General features: G+C 35.8%; 2 protein-coding genes across 2 annotated transcripts in view; both read right to left on the reverse strand.

The window, feature by feature from the left end:
- Positions 1–12,726, reverse strand: part of pnpla7a (patatin-like phospholipase domain containing 7a) — a 37,038-nt gene extending 24,312 nt beyond the window's left edge. The window contains exons 1-16 of the mRNA XM_067375108.1: positions 12,559–12,726; positions 12,066–12,103; positions 10,830–10,895; positions 10,415–10,502; positions 7,969–8,048; positions 7,533–7,621; positions 7,262–7,402; positions 7,000–7,159; positions 6,079–6,159; positions 5,866–5,994; positions 4,079–4,159; positions 3,051–3,192; positions 1,141–1,224; positions 927–1,012; positions 683–835; positions 497–574 (exon numbers count right to left, since the gene is read on the reverse strand). Coding sequence (XP_067231209.1) covers positions 497–574; positions 683–835; positions 927–1,012; positions 1,141–1,224; positions 3,051–3,192; positions 4,079–4,159; positions 5,866–5,994; positions 6,079–6,159; positions 7,000–7,159; positions 7,262–7,402; positions 7,533–7,621; positions 7,969–8,048; positions 10,415–10,502; positions 10,830–10,895; positions 12,066–12,101 — 1,494 coding nt within the window. The 5' untranslated portion in view covers positions 12,102–12,103; positions 12,559–12,726. The remainder of the gene's footprint in view (positions 1–496; positions 575–682; positions 836–926; positions 1,013–1,140; positions 1,225–3,050; positions 3,193–4,078; positions 4,160–5,865; positions 5,995–6,078; positions 6,160–6,999; positions 7,160–7,261; positions 7,403–7,532; positions 7,622–7,968; positions 8,049–10,414; positions 10,503–10,829; positions 10,896–12,065; positions 12,104–12,558) is intronic.
- A 1,283-nt stretch (positions 12,727–14,009) lies between these two features.
- clic3 (chloride intracellular channel 3) lies at positions 14,010–18,293 on the reverse strand. The gene is made up of 6 exons (XM_067375971.1): positions 16,733–18,293; positions 16,306–16,415; positions 15,634–15,759; positions 15,336–15,442; positions 14,785–14,960; positions 14,010–14,659 (listed from the first exon to the last, which is right to left on the reverse strand). Exons 1-6 carry the CDS (start codon positions 16,766–16,768, stop codon positions 14,495–14,497), a joined length of 720 nt encoding a protein of 239 aa, XP_067232072.1. The 5' UTR covers positions 16,769–18,293; the 3' UTR covers positions 14,010–14,494.
- Positions 18,294–21,938: the final 3,645 nt, after the last annotated feature.

The following is a 21,938-nucleotide window of genomic DNA, read 5'->3' on the forward strand; positions in this document are numbered from 1 at the left end:
GCCTTCTCTCAGTTGACCTGCTGATTAGGCTAATTCTTTAAGCAGGGTCGAAACATAAACATCGCATTCATCAATAATATGCATCTGACAGCTGAAATGGAAAATGATGGGCCGCCTCAAGAACTGCCTGCTCTCACCGCTGCACCTCTGAGGGCACCACGTCAGGTCCTGAAATATTTCTCTCCTCCACAGGCCGGATATTATTGGCCAGGGAGGCTGATGGGGGGTTCTCACGTCTATGGCCCAATGACGCTACAATGAGCATTTACTGCTTTTAAAAAAATGCGGGTCAGGAAGCGGGTCGGGTACAATATTTTCTTCTTTCTTTTTTTTGCGGTCCGAGTTGCGGGCGGGTTAGTTGAAAACGTCGGTCGGGTGCGGGTTGTTTATACATTGACCCGCGCATCACTGACGCCCATGTAGTTAGCAGATAGCCATTCAGCTCACTAGATTTTGATTTACAGCGGTTTCATATGCATTTACTGTGATGTCTGACCTGATCTCCTTGGCGAGCTACAAAAGATCCAGCTTTAACTTGATGGAGCGTCACCCTGCCTTCCAGCAAGCTGGGGTCCTGGACACACACACAGAGCACCAATAAAAATATTCAACAAACAAATAAATCCATCTAAACATCCATAAACCATGAACCCATATCCCACTAATGGAGATGTATTTTGACCTGCAGTGGAATAATCCCCAGCAGGTCCTTCTTGGCGGCCTGGAATATGGCGCCCACTTTACTAGGGGGCACGTCAGAGTGTGGTGCATTGTCTGTGTAGTGAATCACAGCGGACGGGGCATGCTGCATGGTCACACTCTTCTTCAAAATGGACTGAAGAACATAAAAACAAACAATCTCAATGATGTTTTAATATATACAGATATTTAGGATGAGAGAAAGATGAGATGGAGGAAGAAAAAACCTTGTGAATAACAGAAGTGGATGGAGGATCATCTATGGTGACTCGGGCCCGTTCATAGGCCATGTTTAGGTCATTTCCTGCCACTCCTGCACAAAAACACATAGAAACCAGATCTAGTTTGTAGAGTTCAGTACTAGAGGTCTCATTTGTGTGCAAAAGCAAGTCTGTGTGGACTGAATAAGAGTGGATAGGCAGATGGTAGATGAACTGTTACCTGTACTCTCTACAGGCATCGAGACCGAGCGAGACCTCCTTGCAACTATCGACGTGTTTTCATATGAACCAGCTTGCCCTCCATCTAAGTGATGAGACATTTATATCACTTTTAAAACAGACATGTACAATATTACCGTAAATCTGTGTTTTTGTGGAAAAATGTCTTTAGACAAAAGCAAAATATGACAAAACGCCCAAAGCAAGCACATTCATTATATATATATATATATATATTATATATATATATATATATATATAAAGTCAATATTGCAAATGCAAAAAGTTATTTTACTTAGGTTAAAGCTCAGTCTGTAATAATTAAAGGGATCCCATCCTGGATTGTTAGATGGTAAGATTTTTTGATGTTTTTTGAAAGAAGTCTCTTAAAGTGCCCCTATTATGGCATTTGAAAGATTCCTATTTTTGTTTTAGGAGTCACCAACAACAGGTTTACAAGGTCAAAAAAGCCTTTCATTGTCTTATATTATGCATTTATCAACGCTTCATTTTTCCAAACCCCTCCTTTGCGTGACACTAATCTGCTGTGATTGGTCAGATCATGAGATTGGAGTTTATCAACTCCAAGTAATAATAACGACAAACATTTGACACATTTCTAGACAATTGCGAGCGAACACATATTGCAGTTAGCTGGTAAGCAGGAGACCTACAAGCTGCGCGGAGCGTACACAACACACACAACTAAATACGTATTGTGCATGCTACAGAGAACATAACAGCAACAATTATTAATCAAACTTACAGGTTGTGATTCATAGTAGGAAGAAGCTGGTCCAAATAAACTGGGTACTTCATTATATTATATATATATATATATATATATATATATATATATATATATTATATATATATATATATATATATATATATATGAATGTAGAGTTCAGATGCAAAAACCTCTATCTGTCTGACATGTGTTCTTCTAAATTAGCTTTTTTTTTTTTTAACCAGGCTCCTATCTTTAGGTTCAGTAATTTTACTTTAATGACAATGAAAATGTTTTTAGTCAGTTATTGAAATGCCTTTTAAAAGGCACTTTAGACAATTCATTTGTATTTGACAAATTTGACTGGCAAAACCAGCAAAGTCCACGTGTGTTTTTTTTTTTTTTTTTTTTCGAAAACCTCCAAGTCCACCTCTTTGGACAACAAGACACAGTCAAACATCTGTTTCTGTCAGTTTTACAGCAGGAAAAGGAACACTGTTGTGTTTACTTGCTAAACACTCGCAAAATCCTGTCACTGTAACAATAGACAAAACATGATAAAAACTTGCAGCTCTGCAATTGATAGCCAGCTCATACACACACCGTCATTCATCTTGAAATCATATGATTCGATTAGCGTCTTTCTTTTGTGGACTTAGGGGCTTTTGCTGACAAAGGGAAGTGGCGTTAAGCGGCTTCTGCCAACGAACCAGTATTTCTGAATAGGCTGATGCTGGGATTTAGCGGATTTGAAGCAAAAGTATTTGATGAATGTATACTACGTGCGGAGAGCATTCACTACCAATACATCTGTAGTGTATCTGAATTCTTCATATTATATATTATATTATATTATTATTATTATATTATACATATTTATATATATATAAATATATATATATATATATATATATATATATATATATATATATATATATATATATATATATAGATAGATAGATAGATAGATAGATAGATAGATAGATAGATAGATAGATAGATAGATAGATAGATAGATAGATAGATAGATAGATAGATAGATAGATAGATAGATAGATTCAATAAATCCAAATTTAGATCAGTTCAAAAAAAAAAAAAAAATAATCTAGTTGGACTGCTTCACTGAAAAGAACAAACACAAAAGAATAATTCACTCACGTTACAGAAGAACAAACATATACCTGAGTCTGTCAATTGCTCTCCGGAGCTCAGCAGGTGCTCGTCTTCTGGTTGTGTCTGGAAGTGGGGTCTGCGTGGGATTCTGCCGGGACTCCCCTCAGTGAGCACACTGTTGACCGTGAACAGTGGCACTGCTTGTCTTTCCTACACACAAATACAGTTCAGATAGACACTTGCCTGCATCTTGCACACATAAAACTATTTTATTGGCCTGTTGCAACAGTCATTGGCTCTTAAGGTCTATCTCCAAAGAAAGATCAGTTCCATAAACAACTTTTATTATGTACAAAATTACTAAAAAGTACTATAATGTATCATTAAATTAGTTAACATGACTTTGGCACTATATTTCAAGTTTTTGAAAGCCATACAACAGCTTAACTGAAACTGTTGAATAAGCTTTTTTTTTTTAATGGTATGAAAAATACAGGAACACAAATATGATATTTCAAAGAAACTTTGATGTCGATTTTTCCTTTCAACATGCTTGTTTTCCATTAAACCTTATTTTTACACTTAAACATCACTTGCTTTTTTTCATCTCAAAATAAGTGTGAGAAATGCACTTGAGTTTATGCTGTGTTGTCACGTAACCTTGCTTGCTGACAGGACTAAATTGTATTTATAGCCGATGGGAGAGCACTCAAATTCACAGAGCAAGCTAAAAGTACTTCTTAAATCAAAACGGAAAACAACTCCCTCGGCCTGCCCGCACTGAGGGGAGAGAAGAGCTATGTGTGTGTAAGGTTGTGCTGTGACATGCAGTGATGGCTGATGGGAGATTTTCACCCAGAGGGTGTTAAAGTCGGTGTCCTTTAAATGAAAGCCGAGGTCTTATGATCCATGTTATTCAATCTAGCTGAGTTTTACGGCTCCAACGCAGGAGTGATTATGCCGATGGAGGTTAACGTAGCACGAAATAACACTGAGAGTGTGTGTGTGAGAAAGCACACATTTTAGAAGTGATAGAAAGTGTGTGTAATCTTAAAAATAATAATGCTGAGATGTACGTGTGTACTTCCTCTCAAACCTGATTGAAAAGCTCGGTCGTCAGTCCTAGGTAGTTGTGAAGTGCCAAGAAAGTGACTCTCTGCAGGCGCACCATGATTATCTAAACAGACAGAAATAAGCCACAAATTAACGCTGTGGTTTTTTGTAAATTACTATGCTTACACTAGTAAATAACAGTTTGAAATCTTGCAAATAAGACACCACTGTCTGACTATTCAGTTAAATGAGCCATAAGAGAGGAAAAATGCTTTTCTTTGCTTTTATGAAATAAAGATATTTGATGTGCAATTCAGATTCACACATAGTCTAACTTTTAACATAATCATGTTCCATGCCTAGTCCACCTGGACAATTTACAAAGACTGAACTGCAAAAATATTCAGAAAAAGTCATTTTATTTAGTGCTGTCTAACGATTAATCGTGATTAATTGCACCCAAAATAAAAGTTGTGTACTTTGTATAATTATGTATACATAAATACACACATGCATGTATATATTTAAGAAAGATACTTTATATTTATATAAATTATATATATATATATATATATATATATATATATATTATATAAATATACAGTATATTACAGTATATACATGCAAATATTTCTTAAATATAAACATTTATGTGTGTATTTAAATATACATAATAGATATACAGAGTATACACACGCATATTTTGTAAACACAAACTTTTATTTTGGATAACCGTGATTAATCGTTTGACAGCCATAATTTTATTTTATTGAACTAACAGTATCATTCAAAGTTTTTGTTCAACATTACATAAAAAAATAATAATTTAATATTTACTGTATCAGCCAATAATGGATATTTAATTGTATTAAATTGCTTAATTTTAACATTTACATTACCTTCTCATCATCTAATGTTCCCTTAAACTTAATCTTTAAAAACACTTATTATTGATTAACAGTATTAAATGTAATTTTCAGCAAATCTCACAATTAATATCCAATTATATTGTGTAATTTATAATGACTGAGTTTTGTTTAGTTTAATTGTATAGATTTTTAATAGTTATAATTACTAGTATTAGTAATAATAGTATTTATTTATATTTAGTAGTAGAGAATTTTAATATTGTCCATTTAATTATAGGTCACAATATGACAGAATTACTGGCTTATCAATATCCACCATAATTTTTTATATTTTTGCATACCTAGTATTTAGCTACTTGGTCACCCTGAGGAACTACAGTGTGTCCTATGCTGTCAAATGTAAATCATATACATATAGGTCTATTAAAGATACATTACCAAAAATAGAGAGAGAAACCTTGGCGAAAATTACAGGCTCAGATATACTTCAAGCAAAATCAAAGAAACAACCAGTATGAGTTTGTTTTGAGTCTGGAGAACTCAAAACATTGAGCCAAAGTTAACTTTCTGGAAAAAGTTTTCACCTTTGAACTACCATTCATCGGTAGCAATTACATAATATTTAGGTGTGCAGTTATTTTTGTTGTGTGTTTGTTTTGTTATTGAGAGGAATGTGTGCAGCATATATTTACATACTGATGTTGGAATGTTCACTAACAGTGAAAAAAGTGCTGATCAGGTATTTCAAACTTCTTTTCACCAGTAAGCGAAGAATGAAAATGAACCTAGGTGTGAGTATATTGGGGCCTTAAAAGTGGACTTTATTTATAAAAAAAAATTAATCAATTAATTAAAAAAAAGTGTAAAAAATGTCCTGTTATTACAGTGTGGTTGAGACAGATGTTCAGTCTCAGGTCACATTGATGCAGACAGCCATGGGAGAGTTCAAGCCCATCCGTACCTGTATTACTCTCACTAGTGTCTCTGGGTATTTCTCAAACACTGACTGGAAAGCTGAGGCAGGCAAACGCAATATGGTAGACCTGACCGCCGCACGAGCAGACACGGTCTTATAAGGAGCAGGATAACCCTGGAGAAAAAAAAAAAAGATCCAAAATTAATCTCGGTACACTGGAGCTGGATAAGTCGTCATGAAGGCAGACAGAGAACTTACTGTAATGATGTCTAGAATGCTGAGCAGACTGTGAACGCTGTCCCCGGGCAACACGTCCTTCACCACAGGCTCTGTGCCATCCTGAAAGACACACACACACCAAAAGAGAATATAACAACATTAGGGGGGCACTAAGTTTAATTACTCATTTGCCATTTAGCTGATACTTCTTATCCAATGTGACCTACAGGGAATTTATTGCAGGGACAGACCCCCCCGGTCTAACCAGAGGTTAAGTATCTTAATCCAGGAAATTATGGTACTTGTTCATCAGAGAAGACCAGATCTTTAATAAAGTTATGGAACCCAATTAAACACTATTTTATTAGTTTTATTTTCACACTTGAAATTGTACACCCATAGCCATTTAAAACTGGGGTTTAGTGCTTGTCCATGTTGAAACGGTCAAAATTAAAAATAAATAAATAAATAAAATAAATAAATAAATTAACCATTTCCCTCAGCTGCTTTAACTGAACGTGAGCACATAAATATTTAAAATAAATATTTTATATAAAACACACTTTTTTTCCCAATAAATACATGTTTTAAAATGTATAAAATATAATTAATGCACATTATTATAATTTATAATAATAATAATAATAATAATAAAGCACAATTTTAGGTATTTTTATATATAATAATAATATCTAATATATGGGTTTGATTGGTTGCTGGGGCTGAGCAACTTTTTCCACACTTTATAAAATGCATCATATATATATATATATATATATATATATATATATATATAAATACAATTAAAATAATTTATAATAATAATTATATAGTATAATTATAAAAGCATATAAACAGACCTCATAGTTAAATGAGGTTGATGACCAAGTTAACTGACATTACCAGTGCTCTAATGAATTTTGTGAATTTTAAAAAGGTACTTCTATGGCTCATCCTTACAAACTCATGAATGCAAAGCTCAAGCCTTCCATCCTGAACCACATAAATGCTGTCATCATCATCCCCTGGCTTGAACAGCCCCTCTCCCTCCTGCAGCTCCACAAACACCATGTGCCGACACAGCTCCAAAAACAAGGGCTTCTCAAAATGACCAAGCACCCTGAAATGGATCAACATTCAACTTTAGATAAACACCAGACATTCAATTAGGCTGAAAAAGTATCATGTGATATGCATGCAGTTCAGAGTCAGAGTTGTTCACCTGACGTTCTTGAGCATGTAGAGCACCTCTGAAGGCAGGTTTGAGTTCTGCACATCAAATTCAGTGAGATCTGCTTCCAAGAGAGAGGGAGGGGGTTCTTTGGGCTGCAAAGTGGGTGGCTCCTTCCTGATCCGCAGGATCCTGCATGACATCATAACAGGATTCAAACCAGAAACACTGATTAGACAGCTTCTGACTTAAACCGTGTGGGTGATAAAACGAGATGGCATGTGTTTCCGTAAAAATTAGGTATATGAGAATCTAAACATACCTGCGCGCTATACTTAGAACTTTAGGCCTCTTCCGGGAGCGCTGCTTAGACACCGAAGTGGAGGTTGGTGTCGAGGACAAGGTCTGGACCTGAAAGATAGAAATAGAAAAACCAACTGGAGGATGGAGAGTAAATAAATATATCAGGCTGTTAGTCATACAGGTTGTGCACTGTGGCACATGTTCAGGATACTCGACTTCGCACATTCTATTCTGCCCTCTAATGGAGGAAGACTAAACTTTCAGCTGATGATGTAAAGTTAATTACACCTATAAAGGAGTAATTGTGGAGCAAGTCTCTGCAGAGTCAGAGTCTGAACACTCAGCTATTTATCTTGGAGCACAAATAGACTACTGTAAATGTGACTATTAATCACCAGCTAAAACAAGGTGCAAATCACAGGTGAACAAATGGGTTTCAGCAAGATGTGACTCACCTTTCTCATGATTTTCCTGCCATAAAAGAGCACTTTATCTCTTTTTCTGAAGCGATAGCGTGGGACACCGGCCTGTTGACCTTAAAATACACACAAATAATGCATAATGAGATTCCAGCAAACTGCTCTACACATACACTGCCGTTCAAAAGTTTGAGGTCAGGGAGTTTTTTTTGTTTTTTTTTAAAGGACATGATACTTTTGCTCAGCATAGATGCATTAAATCAATCAAAAGTGACAATAAAGACATTTATAATGTTACAAATAAAGCTTTCATTTAAACTTTCTATTCATCAAAGAATCCGTTACCATGCACATCATTTTTTTTATTATTCATGGGTGGGGGGATCTAAGATTATTCGATCAGTAAAAATGAGTAACATTCAACAATTTGAACACAGAGTAGCATTGAGATCCCCCTATCTATGGGATTGAATTATATAGGGCCTTGAAAATGAAGATTTCAAAAGAAAAGTTGATAGAGAATCTAGATGAATATTAAAATATCTTGAATAATTTTAGAGTTACAGGCATGCAAACCTTGGAAAAGGAATATTTATGACACTCAGACAGGTATGTTCTATGCACCTGAGATGATAGAAAAACACGAGACACATTTCTAGTTTCAACATTATTTGTTCTTCAGATTTTCCTCTAAAAGAAAATCTCAGCTGTATACAAAGTGACCACTAAAAATGTATACGATTTACCAATTTACTCATGGACCCACATTAAGATCTGGGACTGAACCATTATGGGCCATTAAAATGAAGATACCAAAAGAAAAGTTTGTTAAGAACCAGAATCTAAAGGGATATTAAGATATTTTTAATACTTCTTGAGTTACAGGCATGCAAACTTAAAGGGTTAGTTCACCAAAAAATGGAAATTATGTCATTAATGACTCGCACTCATGTCGTTCCAAACCCGTAAGACCTCCGTTCATCTTCGGAACACAGTTTAAGATATTTTAGATTTAGTCCGAGAGCTTTCTGTCCCTCCATCAAAAATGTACGTATGGTAGACTGTCCATGTCCAGAAAGGTAATAAAAACATCATCAAAGTAGTCCATGTGACATCAGTGGGTTAGTTAAATGTATTTCCGATGCTTCAAAAACTTCTTGGTCCAAAAATAACAAAAACTACGACTTTATTCAGCATTGTATTCTCTTCCGTGTCTGTTGACAATCCGGGTTCACGACATAAGATGCTGCAGACGTGTTATCCGGTGTGGCCGAGCTTCGTTTACAGTCTGAGGGAGACGCACGCTGTATTCAAGCTACTCTACATTGTTTGTATTTTGGTATTGCTATATTTTTTAAAATGGTGCATAAGTGTGCATGTCGCGGATGTCCTAATCGCCAAAAACAACGACGTTAATGAGTGCATTACCAACGCTGACAGATGAAAGGATTCAATAGAATCGATTCAATGGAATCAATTCAATGGAATCAATTCAATGGAATCAATTCAATGGAAAGGATTCCGGAAGATAATACAATGCTGAATAAAGTTGTAGTTTTTGTTATTTTTGGACCAAAATGTATTTTCGATGCTTCAAAAAAGTCTAACTAACCCACTGATGTCACATGGACTACTTTGATGATGTTTTTCTTACCTTTCTGGACATGGACAGTCTACCGTACATACATTTTCAATGGAGGGACAGAAAGCTCTTGGACTAAATCTAAAATATCTTAAACTGTGTTCCGAAGATGAAGGTCTTACGGGTTTGGAACGACATGAGGGTGAGTCATTAATGACATTATTTTCATTTTTGGGTGAACTAACCCTTTAAGGCAGAAAATACAAAAAGTGCTTTTTGCCATTTCTGAACTGTCACCGTTGGCGTATAATGAAACCAAGATTGCCGAAGGCAACAGATTTTACTAATTGACCTACCAATCTCTGTGTAAAAATAAAATAATGATGCTGCCATCTTTCTAAAGTCATTTTTACCCCTTTCTAAATTAGCTCCAAATCTAAGGTGAAAACTGTCATTTTAATCCTCTCTACAAAATAGTGGATTACTCAGTAAATATACATCTGTGATATTTAATATTTTGGCTTTCATCACTATTTATGTTTGTCTTTCTACAGAAAAAAATATGAACAAAATCAAAAATTTGAGCTGGGGAAGTTTCCAAAATTTGTTTGATTTGACACGGAATGACCCCGGAGTAATGATGCTGAAAATTGAGTTTTGTCATCACAGGAATAAACTACATTTTAAAATATACATTCAAATAGAAAACAGTTATTTTAAATTGTAATAACACTTCACAATATTCCTATCTTTACTGTATTTTTGATCAAATAAATGCAGCTGGTAAGCATCTCCATCATATCAAACCCAAACTTTTGAAACCACAAAACACTTATTCAAGAATCAGAGCTGAACAACATGCTGAAAACAACACAATATGGACACAGAAGGGAAACGCACTCGCCAGTTTATATCTGCGATAGAGGAGAAGCACAGTGATTCCTATCAGACACACAGCCACCACAGCACCGATCAAAACACCCGTCAGCTGGAACAGACAACAGTCACAGAAATGTGAGATAAGGGAATTTATCTGATATTACAGGAAAACTGAAAGATAAAAAAAATATCATCGTCTGCAACTGAACTTGACAAAACAAAACATGACATCAGTAATAGAGCACATAATACTGGCAAAAATGCTGCAAGAAATTATAATCTGATTCAACTGGGTGTATCGCTCAACCCAAACATGACGATGTCTGCCACTTGTTACATAATCCGTACAGTTGGTCTGAGACTGTTCATTGTCTATCCGTTCACATGGGAAAGTAACAAGGGAAAAGACAGCTTTCCAGAGAAAACATTTTTGTACCATGGTGGTCTGCATCCTCTCCTCCACAAACTGCTGCAGGCGGGAACGAATTTCACTCCCAATAGCCTGAGGAAATACACATCAATATACAAACAGTCAGACACATTCACAGGGTTTTGGTTTGAAAATAAAAAAAACTTTTTTGTATATGCATTTATAATTTATTTAGGTTTATTTCACAGAACAATACAATTTTAAAAAAACAGCTCATGTGAACTCTTTGAACTCATGTTTGTTTTTTTAATCCAACTGTTGAGCTCAAATGAGACTCAAAGAGGCCAGTGCTTGTTCAGCTCCTTCCTGTCTTGCACAAGAGTACTTCCACTCGCAAAAATAAAGGGATCTATCTGCTAAGCACCTAATCCAGCATTTATCTTTTCAAAAGGATAGTTCACCAAAAGTGAAAATATTGTCATTTCTTACTCAATCTCATGTCATTCCAAACCTGTTTGCTGTTATTTATCTACTGTACATTTCATACTGTACATTTGTTTAAAAACAGGGATTGGACAAACAATTAACAAATTACATGAGCTTTTATATATATATATATATATATATATATTAGTTTGTATAATTAGTCATTTATTCTTTTTTTAATCTTTTTGTTCTTTTTATGACATAAATTATTATGAAACATATTTTTAATTATAAAAATTATACAAGAACACATTTCCAATCCTGACAAATCCCTTTTGAACAAAATATATCTTGCTCTTTGAATTAAAGCCATTATGCATGCAAGTAAGCAGATGGTATTATACTGTATTATACTTATTTACACTTTTGTTGTTGTCTTCCATTTTTATATGTAGTACTCAATTATATGTAATTTCACACTTTAGGGTCCAATTCTCACTATTAACGATGACTCAATAAACTCCTAGTTACTGCTTATTAATAGTTAGTAATGTAATTGTTATGTATTGGGTAAGATTAAGGGATGTAGAATATTGTCATGCAGAATAAGCTATAAATATGTGTTTTGTAAGTACTAATAAATACCTAACTAGTTAATAGTGAGAACTGGACCATAAACTAAAGTGCTAATGTAATACTTTACATGATCTATATTTGTGTTACTCTCCTGTCTATCTGTTTATCATGTTTGTTCTCTTGTTTTGTGCTATTCAGAATAAAAATAAACTACATGAACTGATTATGTTCCATTCACATTCATAACAAACCAAGTACAACAAAAATGACATTTGAGATGTTGAGATCCATAATACTTACAGGATACATGCACTGAGCATCTTCATTCTCTCCCATTTCTGAAAAGACAAAGTCACTCAATTTATGGAGAATGCATTTAGTTGTATTTAATACATGTTCTCAAGCTGTCATTCATTCAAGAAAACAGTCAAAGTCTGAACTGCAACTGCTTTGGAAATAAACATTTGTTTTAGTTGAACATAACACACCTTTGCAAACAATTTTAAGCAATAATCTGATGGAAAAATAAGCATGCCAGTTGAATATGATGCAGTGTTTCTGCTGTCATTGGAGCAGTGATGACAACATGCATTAGTGTTATGGGTGTTACAGCTATTTAAAGTGTAAACAACCATGCCAACTTATAGGAACAGATGAATTCTGTTTTAGGTTTAGACCAGTTGAACAAAAATACCAATAAAACACGCATATCTTACAAAAACGCCTCTTTAGCAGGTGGTTTATACGTGACAGAGTAATATGCTAATTAGCTAGCAAACAGTAGCTTACTTACTAAAGACAGCGAAATTGAAGACCGGTGCTGAAATAATCCTTTTATTTATATCGCAGCTGCTGACTGGGCCACTTTCTTGTCATTTTCACACAAATTTCACTCCTTTGTAAACTTTGGCAGCTTCTTTTTACGCCCCATGAAATCAAATCTCTGCTGTTGCCTTGACAGTCCTTCACGTGGCAGTGACATGCAATGTCATTGGCTACAATTAATATGAAGGGTCCAATCGTAACCGCTGTTGTTTAACTATTCGTTTTTTTAATTATCATATGCAAAACAACATACACAATGTCGTGATAATACCAATAATTATGCAGATCATAAAATAAAAATGGGGAAAGTGGTGAAGTATAATAATAAACTATTAATGTCACATAATAGCATTATATTCTCTTAGCTAGTGTTGTTTTCTTTTATAAACATAAAATATCTGCATGACAAGCATAAATGCAAATCAAAATGATTTGGGACCAGGCCATTGTATGCACATTGAACTCTATAATAGCCTATCCCCTGGTTTCACAGACAAGGGTTAAAGGGTTAGTTCACCCAAGTGTCATTTATTACTCACTGTATGACCCTATGACCTTCGTTCATCTTCAGAACACAAATTAAGATATTTTTAATCAAATCTGATGGCTCAGTGAGGCCTGCATTGCCAGCAATGGTCTCTCAAGATCCATAAAGGTACTAAAAACATATTTAAAACAGTCCATGTGAGTACAGTGGTTCTACCTTAATATTATAAAGTGATGAGAATATTTTTTGTGCATCAAAAAAACAAAAATAACTTTTTAACTATATCTTGTGATGGCCGATTTCAAAACACTGTTTCGGAGCGTTCCGAATCTTTTCTGTCGAATCAGTGATTTGGATCGCATATCAAACCGCCAAACTGCTGAAATCACATGACTTTGGTGCTCCAAATCGCTGATTCGATTCGTAAGGCTCCAAAACTTCATGTATCAGTATTCTGAAATCGGCAATCATATTTCATCAAAAAAAATTTAATTTGATTTCTGAAGATGAACGAAGGACTTATGGGTGTAGAGCAACATGAGGGTGAGCAATAAATGACATTATTTTCATTTTTGGGTGAACTAACCCTTTAAGATAGTCACAGCCTAAAATGCGTGAGCTTTTTTAACTGAAAACAACTTGTACTGACAGATCTTAAAATATGTTAGTGCCGTTGTTTTGTCTCAAGATACACACCAGTAATGTTTTTTTTTTTTTTTTTTTTCTAGGGTATATTTATAAAAGCTACTTAAATGCCCTAATTGAACTAAGGCCTAATCCTGGCTTAGGCTAGGCCCTGTCTGTGAAACCGGGCCTACATGTTTTTGCCGTGCTGACGGTAGGAAAAGTGTGAGACAATTCAGTGTACATTTATGTTTCTGTCAGCTGATAGCTTGACCAAATGCAATCAAATAGAGCACTGTTCTTCCATAAGAATTTTATTTGTTTGCAAGCCGTTTTATGCATACTGGACGTTCCTTACGAACATTAATGTTTGAGATCAATAACATCATTGTAAAAGTTGTCTAGTGCTTTGTCTTTTTTTCTCATGGGGTAGAATTTCAGACCAATTACATGTCTCATTTCACATGGCCTTCAAAAACAACTTTCACAGATGTTTCTAAATGAGTGGCTATCAAACAAAAGTAATCCATCAAAACCACACTCAAAAGTGACATTTAAATACAAAAACAAAATGGCAGGAACAAGCAAGGCAGGCATCTGATATTCACAATTGTGGTTTTTAAATGAAAAATGAACAAAAACAACCACCACCAATATATTCGGATTATTAAAATTCCCATTAAGAATACAATTGAATACAAAGGCAGTTTTGGGGCATTTGACGTATATATAAAACAAATTTACAATAAATTCCACACAATCTTTTGTCCTTCTCCCCTTTAGAAGTCCAGTTCTACTTGTTGAGATATTTGGCCACTGAATGGTAGGCAAGCAGGATCTCCTTGTCTTTTGGGCAGGTGAGGTGGAACACATCTTCCTTGTATGCTTTGTCCAAGTACTTTGTCAGGCCTTTTAGCTCTCTAGGGATCTCAAAACCACGGTACTTCTTGCAAACTACCTATAAAGCGAACACATTATTTAGATTTAATGAAGACTGTCAGAGTAGAGGAAGTGATTTCTTGGAAGTGATTCCACTTAAATAGGAGTACACTATATTATATCAGTAATGAGAAAAATAGTGACCTTGACAATGTGCAATTTTGGAAGCAGGTTGCAGTCAGCAAGACAGAGTGAATTTCCGTCCAGGTAATGCCTTGTGGATTGGGCTGAATCTGGATTCTGGTCCAGTTCATAAGGAAGGGGAGTCAACAGGTACTGATCCAACTTCATCAAACTCCTTAGAAATTTCTTCTCCAGCACTGAAATGTACACAACCATTAAGATGATGATATTCAAATGCAAATATTCAATCTATCTATCTATCTATCTATCTATCTATCTATCTATCTATCTATCTATCTATCTATCTATCTATCTATCTATCTATCTATCTATCTATCTATCTATCTATCTATCTATCTATCTATCTATCTATCTATCTATCTATTTATCTATGCCATGTACTAATTTGAGCAACAAGTTTTCCCAAATGCTTTTGAAATGACAGCTCCCATATTTCAAACACAAAATGACTTTAAGCCATGAAGCTAATTTTTTGAGCTTCACTGACTTCTGATCAGATACAGACTTCACTGTTTACTGGCCAAAATACTTCAGAGAAGGATGACCCTTACTGTCATTGAGTCCAGGATTGGGATTTTTAATGTAAGCCGAGAATTTGTGAAAGATGTCATCTCCAGCCATGTTAGACTCCTTATAGCGGCAGCATAACTTGGGATAGCTGCAATGCAAAAATGGTGCAAATGTTTACTGGGTGATTCTAACTTTATACTTCATGTCGTAAAGGGTTGAATTTGTAGTGGAAGAAATTGTGTCATTTTGTAAAAACTGTAAGATACATTTCCCTTCAGGAATTCATACATATTTTTACAGCATTTTTGACAAGCAAAATACTTATGAATGTATACTCACTGTGGGGGAGCAAGGGTCTCTTCCAGAAACTCTTCGATCTTGTTGGTGTCAGTACGGACCTCTCCATTATAGATGAGGAAAGGGGGCTGAGAACCTGGAGCCAGGTCCTTTAGTACCTCTGGAGCTCTAGAAAGAAAGAAATCATAAATAAAGAATCAGATTGTGTTATACATTGATGTAACATTTTCAGGTATTAGACTATTGAATGTGCTAAACCATAAATTCTAGTGTATTTCCCAAAGCAAAAGCCATTTCATAAGATATTAGAACGTATCCTGACTAGAAAAGCTGAGCCATATGAAATTTTATAAATATAATATTAACCAAGACCATGTTATTCATCAGAGGTTGCTTTTTCATAGCCTTTTTGAATACTTAGTCATGTTTAGTTTGTACTATACACTTTGCCTCTGAAAGTTAATTTGATAACAGCTCAGGTCATTTGGTTTTGGAATAACTTTGTGGGTTTTATATCTCTGACTTTTGCATAACCGAGCAGAGTTTAAGACATTGTTGAGATCTTTTCTAAGATGAGTGATATTACAATTGCTAAGGAAAGATGTTCAATTTGCACTCCATTTAATCTCATTGTTGTCTAGAAGAAACAACTAAATGAAATATCAAAGAGATTTCACTGTGAAGAACTGATATCCTGATGTTGGCATCTCTCACCTCTTCATGTCCACTGTGGTGAGGGTGAAATTGACCCCCTTCAGCCAGAGTATCATGAAGAGCCGCTGACAAAAAGGGCAGTTACCAACACTTTCACCATCATCGCTTGCCTGAAGACAACATTCAGTAAGTAAAGTGTTAAAGCTCTTAAGATGGAAATGATTTAATGTACAACAAAATACATTGAACTACTTCCTGAAAAAGAACTGAAACAATTTCACACTTGTTCATGACCTGTGTGAGGCCACAGATATTGTTTTCAAACAATCGACTAGGTTATGTCATAGGAATGATTGGAAGTACAAACATTTTGAGCAAAGGTTAGATCGCAAGATTCCAACTTTTTAGATCTTATATCTTTAAGAAATGACAACAGTCATCATTTAGAATATTTGACAGATTTTGAACTGTGCAATTAAGCTCTGACCTTGACAAAAAGTTCAATCTTTGCTGCTTCAGCCATCTCTGGTCCTCCTCTACCTCCTCCTCTTTCTGCGGTGTCTCAGTTGCCCAGGATCTCTCTCTGGTTCAGGAGAATGAGGTCAGTTTACATCAGTCCACCTCAGAGTCTACTTATAGAATCCACTTCACCTCACGAGTTCACACTTGGATGTATCCGTCTCCTCCTTTAATCTCTGAAAAATTCAACTGTATCGATGGCACCAACTACGGCACCTTTCCTTCTTCCTCTCCCAACCGCAGTTTCTATCATTTCCTTTTAGAACCCAAACTCCTACCACACCCCACTGGTCTTGAGTGTTCAGAATACCAGCCCACTGGCCGAACCTGTCCAACCTGTATCTTCCTTCATTCTCTTCTGCTTTAGTCATTGTGAGTTTCTCTCTAAACTGCTCAGTGCTGTCCTACTCCCATCATTCTTCACTCCCAGTTGCCCAAGTTTACCCAAAAATAAAAAGTCTGTTATCCTTTACACACCGCCATGTTGTTCCAACAGACAATTCAATCAACTCTATATGCACTATATCTCTGAGTTTCCCTAAAGCTGTACAATAGTTTTGTGTGATGACATTTAAGATATGGAAAAGAGCAGCGCAAACATTCTGATAAACTTTGCGTAAAAAATAAGTAAGAAAACAGATTTTCATTTTTGGATTGGACTATTATGAATACGTATGAGCATCATGCACAATATGGTTTATTTTAAGGATATGGTTATATGATAACCATTTTGTACCATGAAAACTGTAACGGTACTATAATTTCCTGTAGCACTGATCAGCGCTGAAGTACTTTGACCCGGTGGAATTTGTGTGAGAATAAGGACACTCAGAAGTGATTTACTACAGGTATGATGAGGTGTAACATCTAAACTATGACATTTGACTGTTCTAAGAGATTTTTAGGCTCTCTGTCTCTGTTTTTGTCTCAAGTTTTGCTTCTGTGTGAGACCCTATTTCCAGCAATTGTTTAGATGACTAGACTTGCTCCTGTGTACGTGATTTTTAGCACCAAGCTCAGCGAACTGATGTCCTGCTTTTGTATCAGTATAAATATCCTCTATTTTCCTGTATTAAACTGAGAATCAACTGAGCAGTAATCTGGTCTCTGTTTCTCTTATTTGATTCACCAATGCATTGTAAAAGGGCTTCACAAGATCTGGAGGTGAATTACAGAAGACTATGAATAACTGAACAAAATGATCTAATACAAATGTATGACAAATCATTAATTTGAAGGCCAACTGTTACAATTTGTACTGTATGTTGTGACCACGCCAAATTTAAAAATAAAATACTGTACAAAAGAAACATGGCGATTATTTCAAATTGCACATAAATATGTTGTTGAATAATATTCCAGTATCCGATGGGTTATTATTTATTTATTTGACATTTTCAATCTGCTGAATTTAAATATGATGAGGGACCTACACTCTTATTGGTAGCTGAAAGAATCATTAAATTAACCAAAATACTTGATTAATAAACACTCAAGGGGCAGACTTTTGTGAATAATGGGCGTACCAAACAAACCTAGTACATGTTAATACAGAGAATGAATGTACTGAATCACCACACTGCCTTTGTTCAAAAACGTCTGAGTCATTAAACTTTTAATAATGAATTCAAATGAACCAGTTTTAATCTGGAAAAATAAGGTATCAGATGCCAAAACATTATAATCATGTTGTCACAATAAAACAGTGGCAACTTAGTATCAGTCACCAACATCATTGATCAAAATATAAATAATAAAATGAATGCTTCTTAGTGTTTGAAGATCTTGAATGAATATAATAGTGTTTTACAGTAGTAACAAAAAAGTATGTAACTGTGGTATTTACTGGAAAAAGCTTTTTCATGGTATAATATTCACAAAATTACAGGGATTTAATGCTCTGCCATGACTCTTTAAGCATGATGTCGACTAGTTTCTGGTCATGGCCAGCAGGATAAGAAATCTTTGAAGTCCACATTTACATTCCGTATCCAACAGTTAATGACAAATAAATGCATACTCCAAGAGTGTTCCATAAGATATGTTTGATAGGCTATACTATCTGGATTTTAAACAGCTTGTTGTACATGTAAGTTAATCTCCAAGCTAAACTGCGCTGCTACATTACACACACAGACTGTGGCGCACAGATCGTGTGCATACAGAATCATTAAAGGTGGCATCAGTAGATTTTGAAAGACACTGTTGATATTTGAAATCAACCCAAACAAACCCACCCCTCTCTTCATTGCTCCGCCTCCAAAACTCCAACCCTCCAATCCTAACCACCCTGCTTCGAGTCAGTCTCGAACTCCAGCCTGATCGCTGCAGGCAGGTGAGGCGAATGCACTATCAATGACGCTAAACACTGCATAGCATCTCTAGCGGTCGTCAGTGTGCAGTAGTTTAACTGCAAGCCTCTCACTGTTACGCAATGCAAGTGGATGTCTGTTTATCACAGCTGACGCACAACAAAATGCTTCACGGAAAATAAAGGGCAGTTGATGAACAAATGACAAGGAAGCACAAAAAATGAACGTACAGTACACAAGAGTTAATACAAAGTGTTCGTTGTTATGCTGCGTTCACACCAAACGCGTCTGGGGTGTCAAATTCGCGTCAGACACGTCTAGTTGGACGCTTGAACATTTTGAAGTCGGATGCTTCAGACGCGTGTAAAATTCGCTCTATTCGCACGTCTAAACAAAGTGTGTTCAGATGCGAATTCGCGTCATGGGAGGGGTTTCCATCTCTTTCTGCACAGATCCTCTGAATAAACACATTATCTTGTCAGTTGGAAACCAGTAGTGGCAATTTAACTCGGTTATGCCGGCCAGCTTTTGCTAGCGAGCAGGTGGGCTATGATCAACGGCTAAAATCAAAATGAACCAGATTGTCCGATTTCTTCGCTTATCCTCTTCCAGACAAGGTTCTTTTTATTCCTGTCTCAGTAAAAATATGATGACACATCATAGGTGGCCACACACAGACTATTATCTTTGTTCTGGTCTCCACCGCTGATCACGTCATGAACACGTTACTACCAAAGCAGAGTACCTGATTGGTTAACGCGCCGCGAATTTACGCCAAAGTTCAGATTTTTCAACTTGGGCGTCTAGGGCGTTAGAAGCTCAATTCTTGTTCTTGTTCTATTTATTTATACAGCACAATTTAAAAGGCAACAAGGTTGCGCCAAAGTGCTTTACATTGGAGAATAAAAAACATACATCGACAACATAAAACACTACATCAAAATAAAAAGACCACATCTAGTCATTATATGCTACCAACATTAGGTGTGCTTTCAACACTTTCTTAAATATTGACAGAGATTTGGTGGACCTGATCGACAGCGGTAGCTCATTCCAAAGTCTTGACCCTATCACAGCGAATGCCCGATCGCCTTTACATAGGTACTTTGTTCTAGGCACTACAAGTAAATTTTGGTTCTCTGATCGTAGTTTTCTGGGAGGATTATATGGAATTAAAAGGTTTGCCAAGTATGACGGTGCCTGGTTAGTTAAGGATTTAAACACGAACAATAAAATTTTGTTTTTGATTCTAAAACGGACCGGCAACCAATTTAAGGAAACTAATACAGGGGTAATTGGTTCATATTTCTTCACCTTCTTTAGTAACCTTGCCGCAGCATTTTGTACCGATTGTAGTCGGGACAAAGATGTGGCAGTAATGCCAGAGTACAAAGAATTACAGAAATCGAACCGTGATAAAATAAAGGCATGAATTACTCTTTCAAGGTCAGAGTTTGTTAAGAACGGTTTTACTTTAGTTAAAAGACGCAAATTATAAAAACATGCCCGTACCACTGAGTTAATTTGCTTATCTAATTTTAGGTTATTATCAATTAGGAAACCTAAATCTTTTACTGCTGTTTTCAAATATGACGCCAGTGGGCTCGAATCTAATACATTTCTTGTCGAGTTCTTTAAGCTAAAAACTATAACCTCTGTCTTTTCCTCATTCAGCATTAAAAAAAAATTTGCCGTCCAATTTTTTTTGTCTTTAAACATTCTAGAAATGACTCAACTGAATTTGTGGAATGTCTAATTGGTTAATACATCTGCGTGTCGTCGGCATAAAGATGGAATGAAACTCCTTATTTTCTAAAAATACTGCCCAGGGGGAGCAGATATAACGAAAAAAGAATAGGGGAAAGGATAGAACCTTGCGGGACCCCCCAAGGAAGATGTTTTTTACCTGAGATAGTATTATTAAAGTTAACCGAGAAACATCTGTCGCTCAAATAGGACTGAAACCATTACAGAACTGTGCCCTTTAGCCCCACTAAATGTTCAAGATGGGAGATGAGGATGGTCTGTCATGTCAAAAGCTGCACTCAGATCGAGTAACACCAAAACAACATCATCTCCTTCATTGATTGATTTGATTGACTGATTTATTGATTTATAAAGCACTATAAAACAACAGAGTGTTGACCAAAGTGCTGTACAATGAAGAAATTCTACATAAAATAAGACATAGCACTAAACAAACCTCTAAAACAATACACACAAAAGCCGATGCCTCAACACACTGCAGACTCGAAAGCTAAACTAAAAAGATGAGCCTTCAGACGTCATCTAAGGCCAGGAAGATATCATTTAACACTTTCAATAATGCCGTGTCAGTGCTGTGGGCTGATTTGAACCCCGATTGATACCTTTCTCCTATAGAGTTTTCATTTAGAAATGAGAGTAACTGTTGCAATACAACTTTTTCTAAAATTTTTGAGGCAAAGCACAATTGAGAGATTGGTCTATAATTCCTCATTTCATCCTGAGCTAAATTTGGTCTCTTTAGCCGAGGTGTCACCACAGCATGTTTGAACTAGTGGACATATCCCTCTAGATAAACTTTTGTTGATCAGATGAGCTAAACTCAGTGATACGCAGTCAAAGGTCTGCTCTAACAAATGACTGGGTATGGAATCATTATGTTGGTTTCATTTTTTGTACAATATCCTGCAGCATAATCTGAGTAATAGGCTCAAAAACCCTTAATTCAGCATTGCAAGCAGGATCGTCAAATGAATCGGTTTTCACCACAGGAATCTGCGCTCGTTGATCAGCAATCTTTTGGCTAAAGAAATTTAAAAAGTCCTCACATGAAATAAACAAGGACTTTTGACACACATTACTCAAAGGTTGAGTTAC

This window comes from Chanodichthys erythropterus, chromosome 22 (assembly GCF_024489055.1).
Source record: "Chanodichthys erythropterus isolate Z2021 chromosome 22, ASM2448905v1, whole genome shotgun sequence".
In the NCBI taxonomy this organism is placed as follows: Eukaryota; Metazoa; Chordata; class Actinopteri; order Cypriniformes; family Xenocyprididae; genus Chanodichthys; species Chanodichthys erythropterus.

What these genes read in the sequence shown, in the direction of transcription:
- clic3 (XM_067375971.1), bottom strand. Translation starts at nt 16,768, where the DNA reads ATGGCTGAAGCAGCAAAGATTGAACTTTTTGTCAAG. An exon ending in ACCACAGTGGACATGAAGAG is followed by an intron (nt 15,760 to 16,305) that starts GTGAGAGATGCC and finishes CTTTCTTTCTAG; the next exon opens with AGCTCCAGAGGTACTAAAGG. An exon ending in CAAAATTGCACATTGTCAAG is followed by an intron (nt 14,660 to 14,784) that starts GTCACTATTTTT and finishes TTCGCTTTATAG; the next exon opens with GTAGTTTGCAAGAAGTACCG.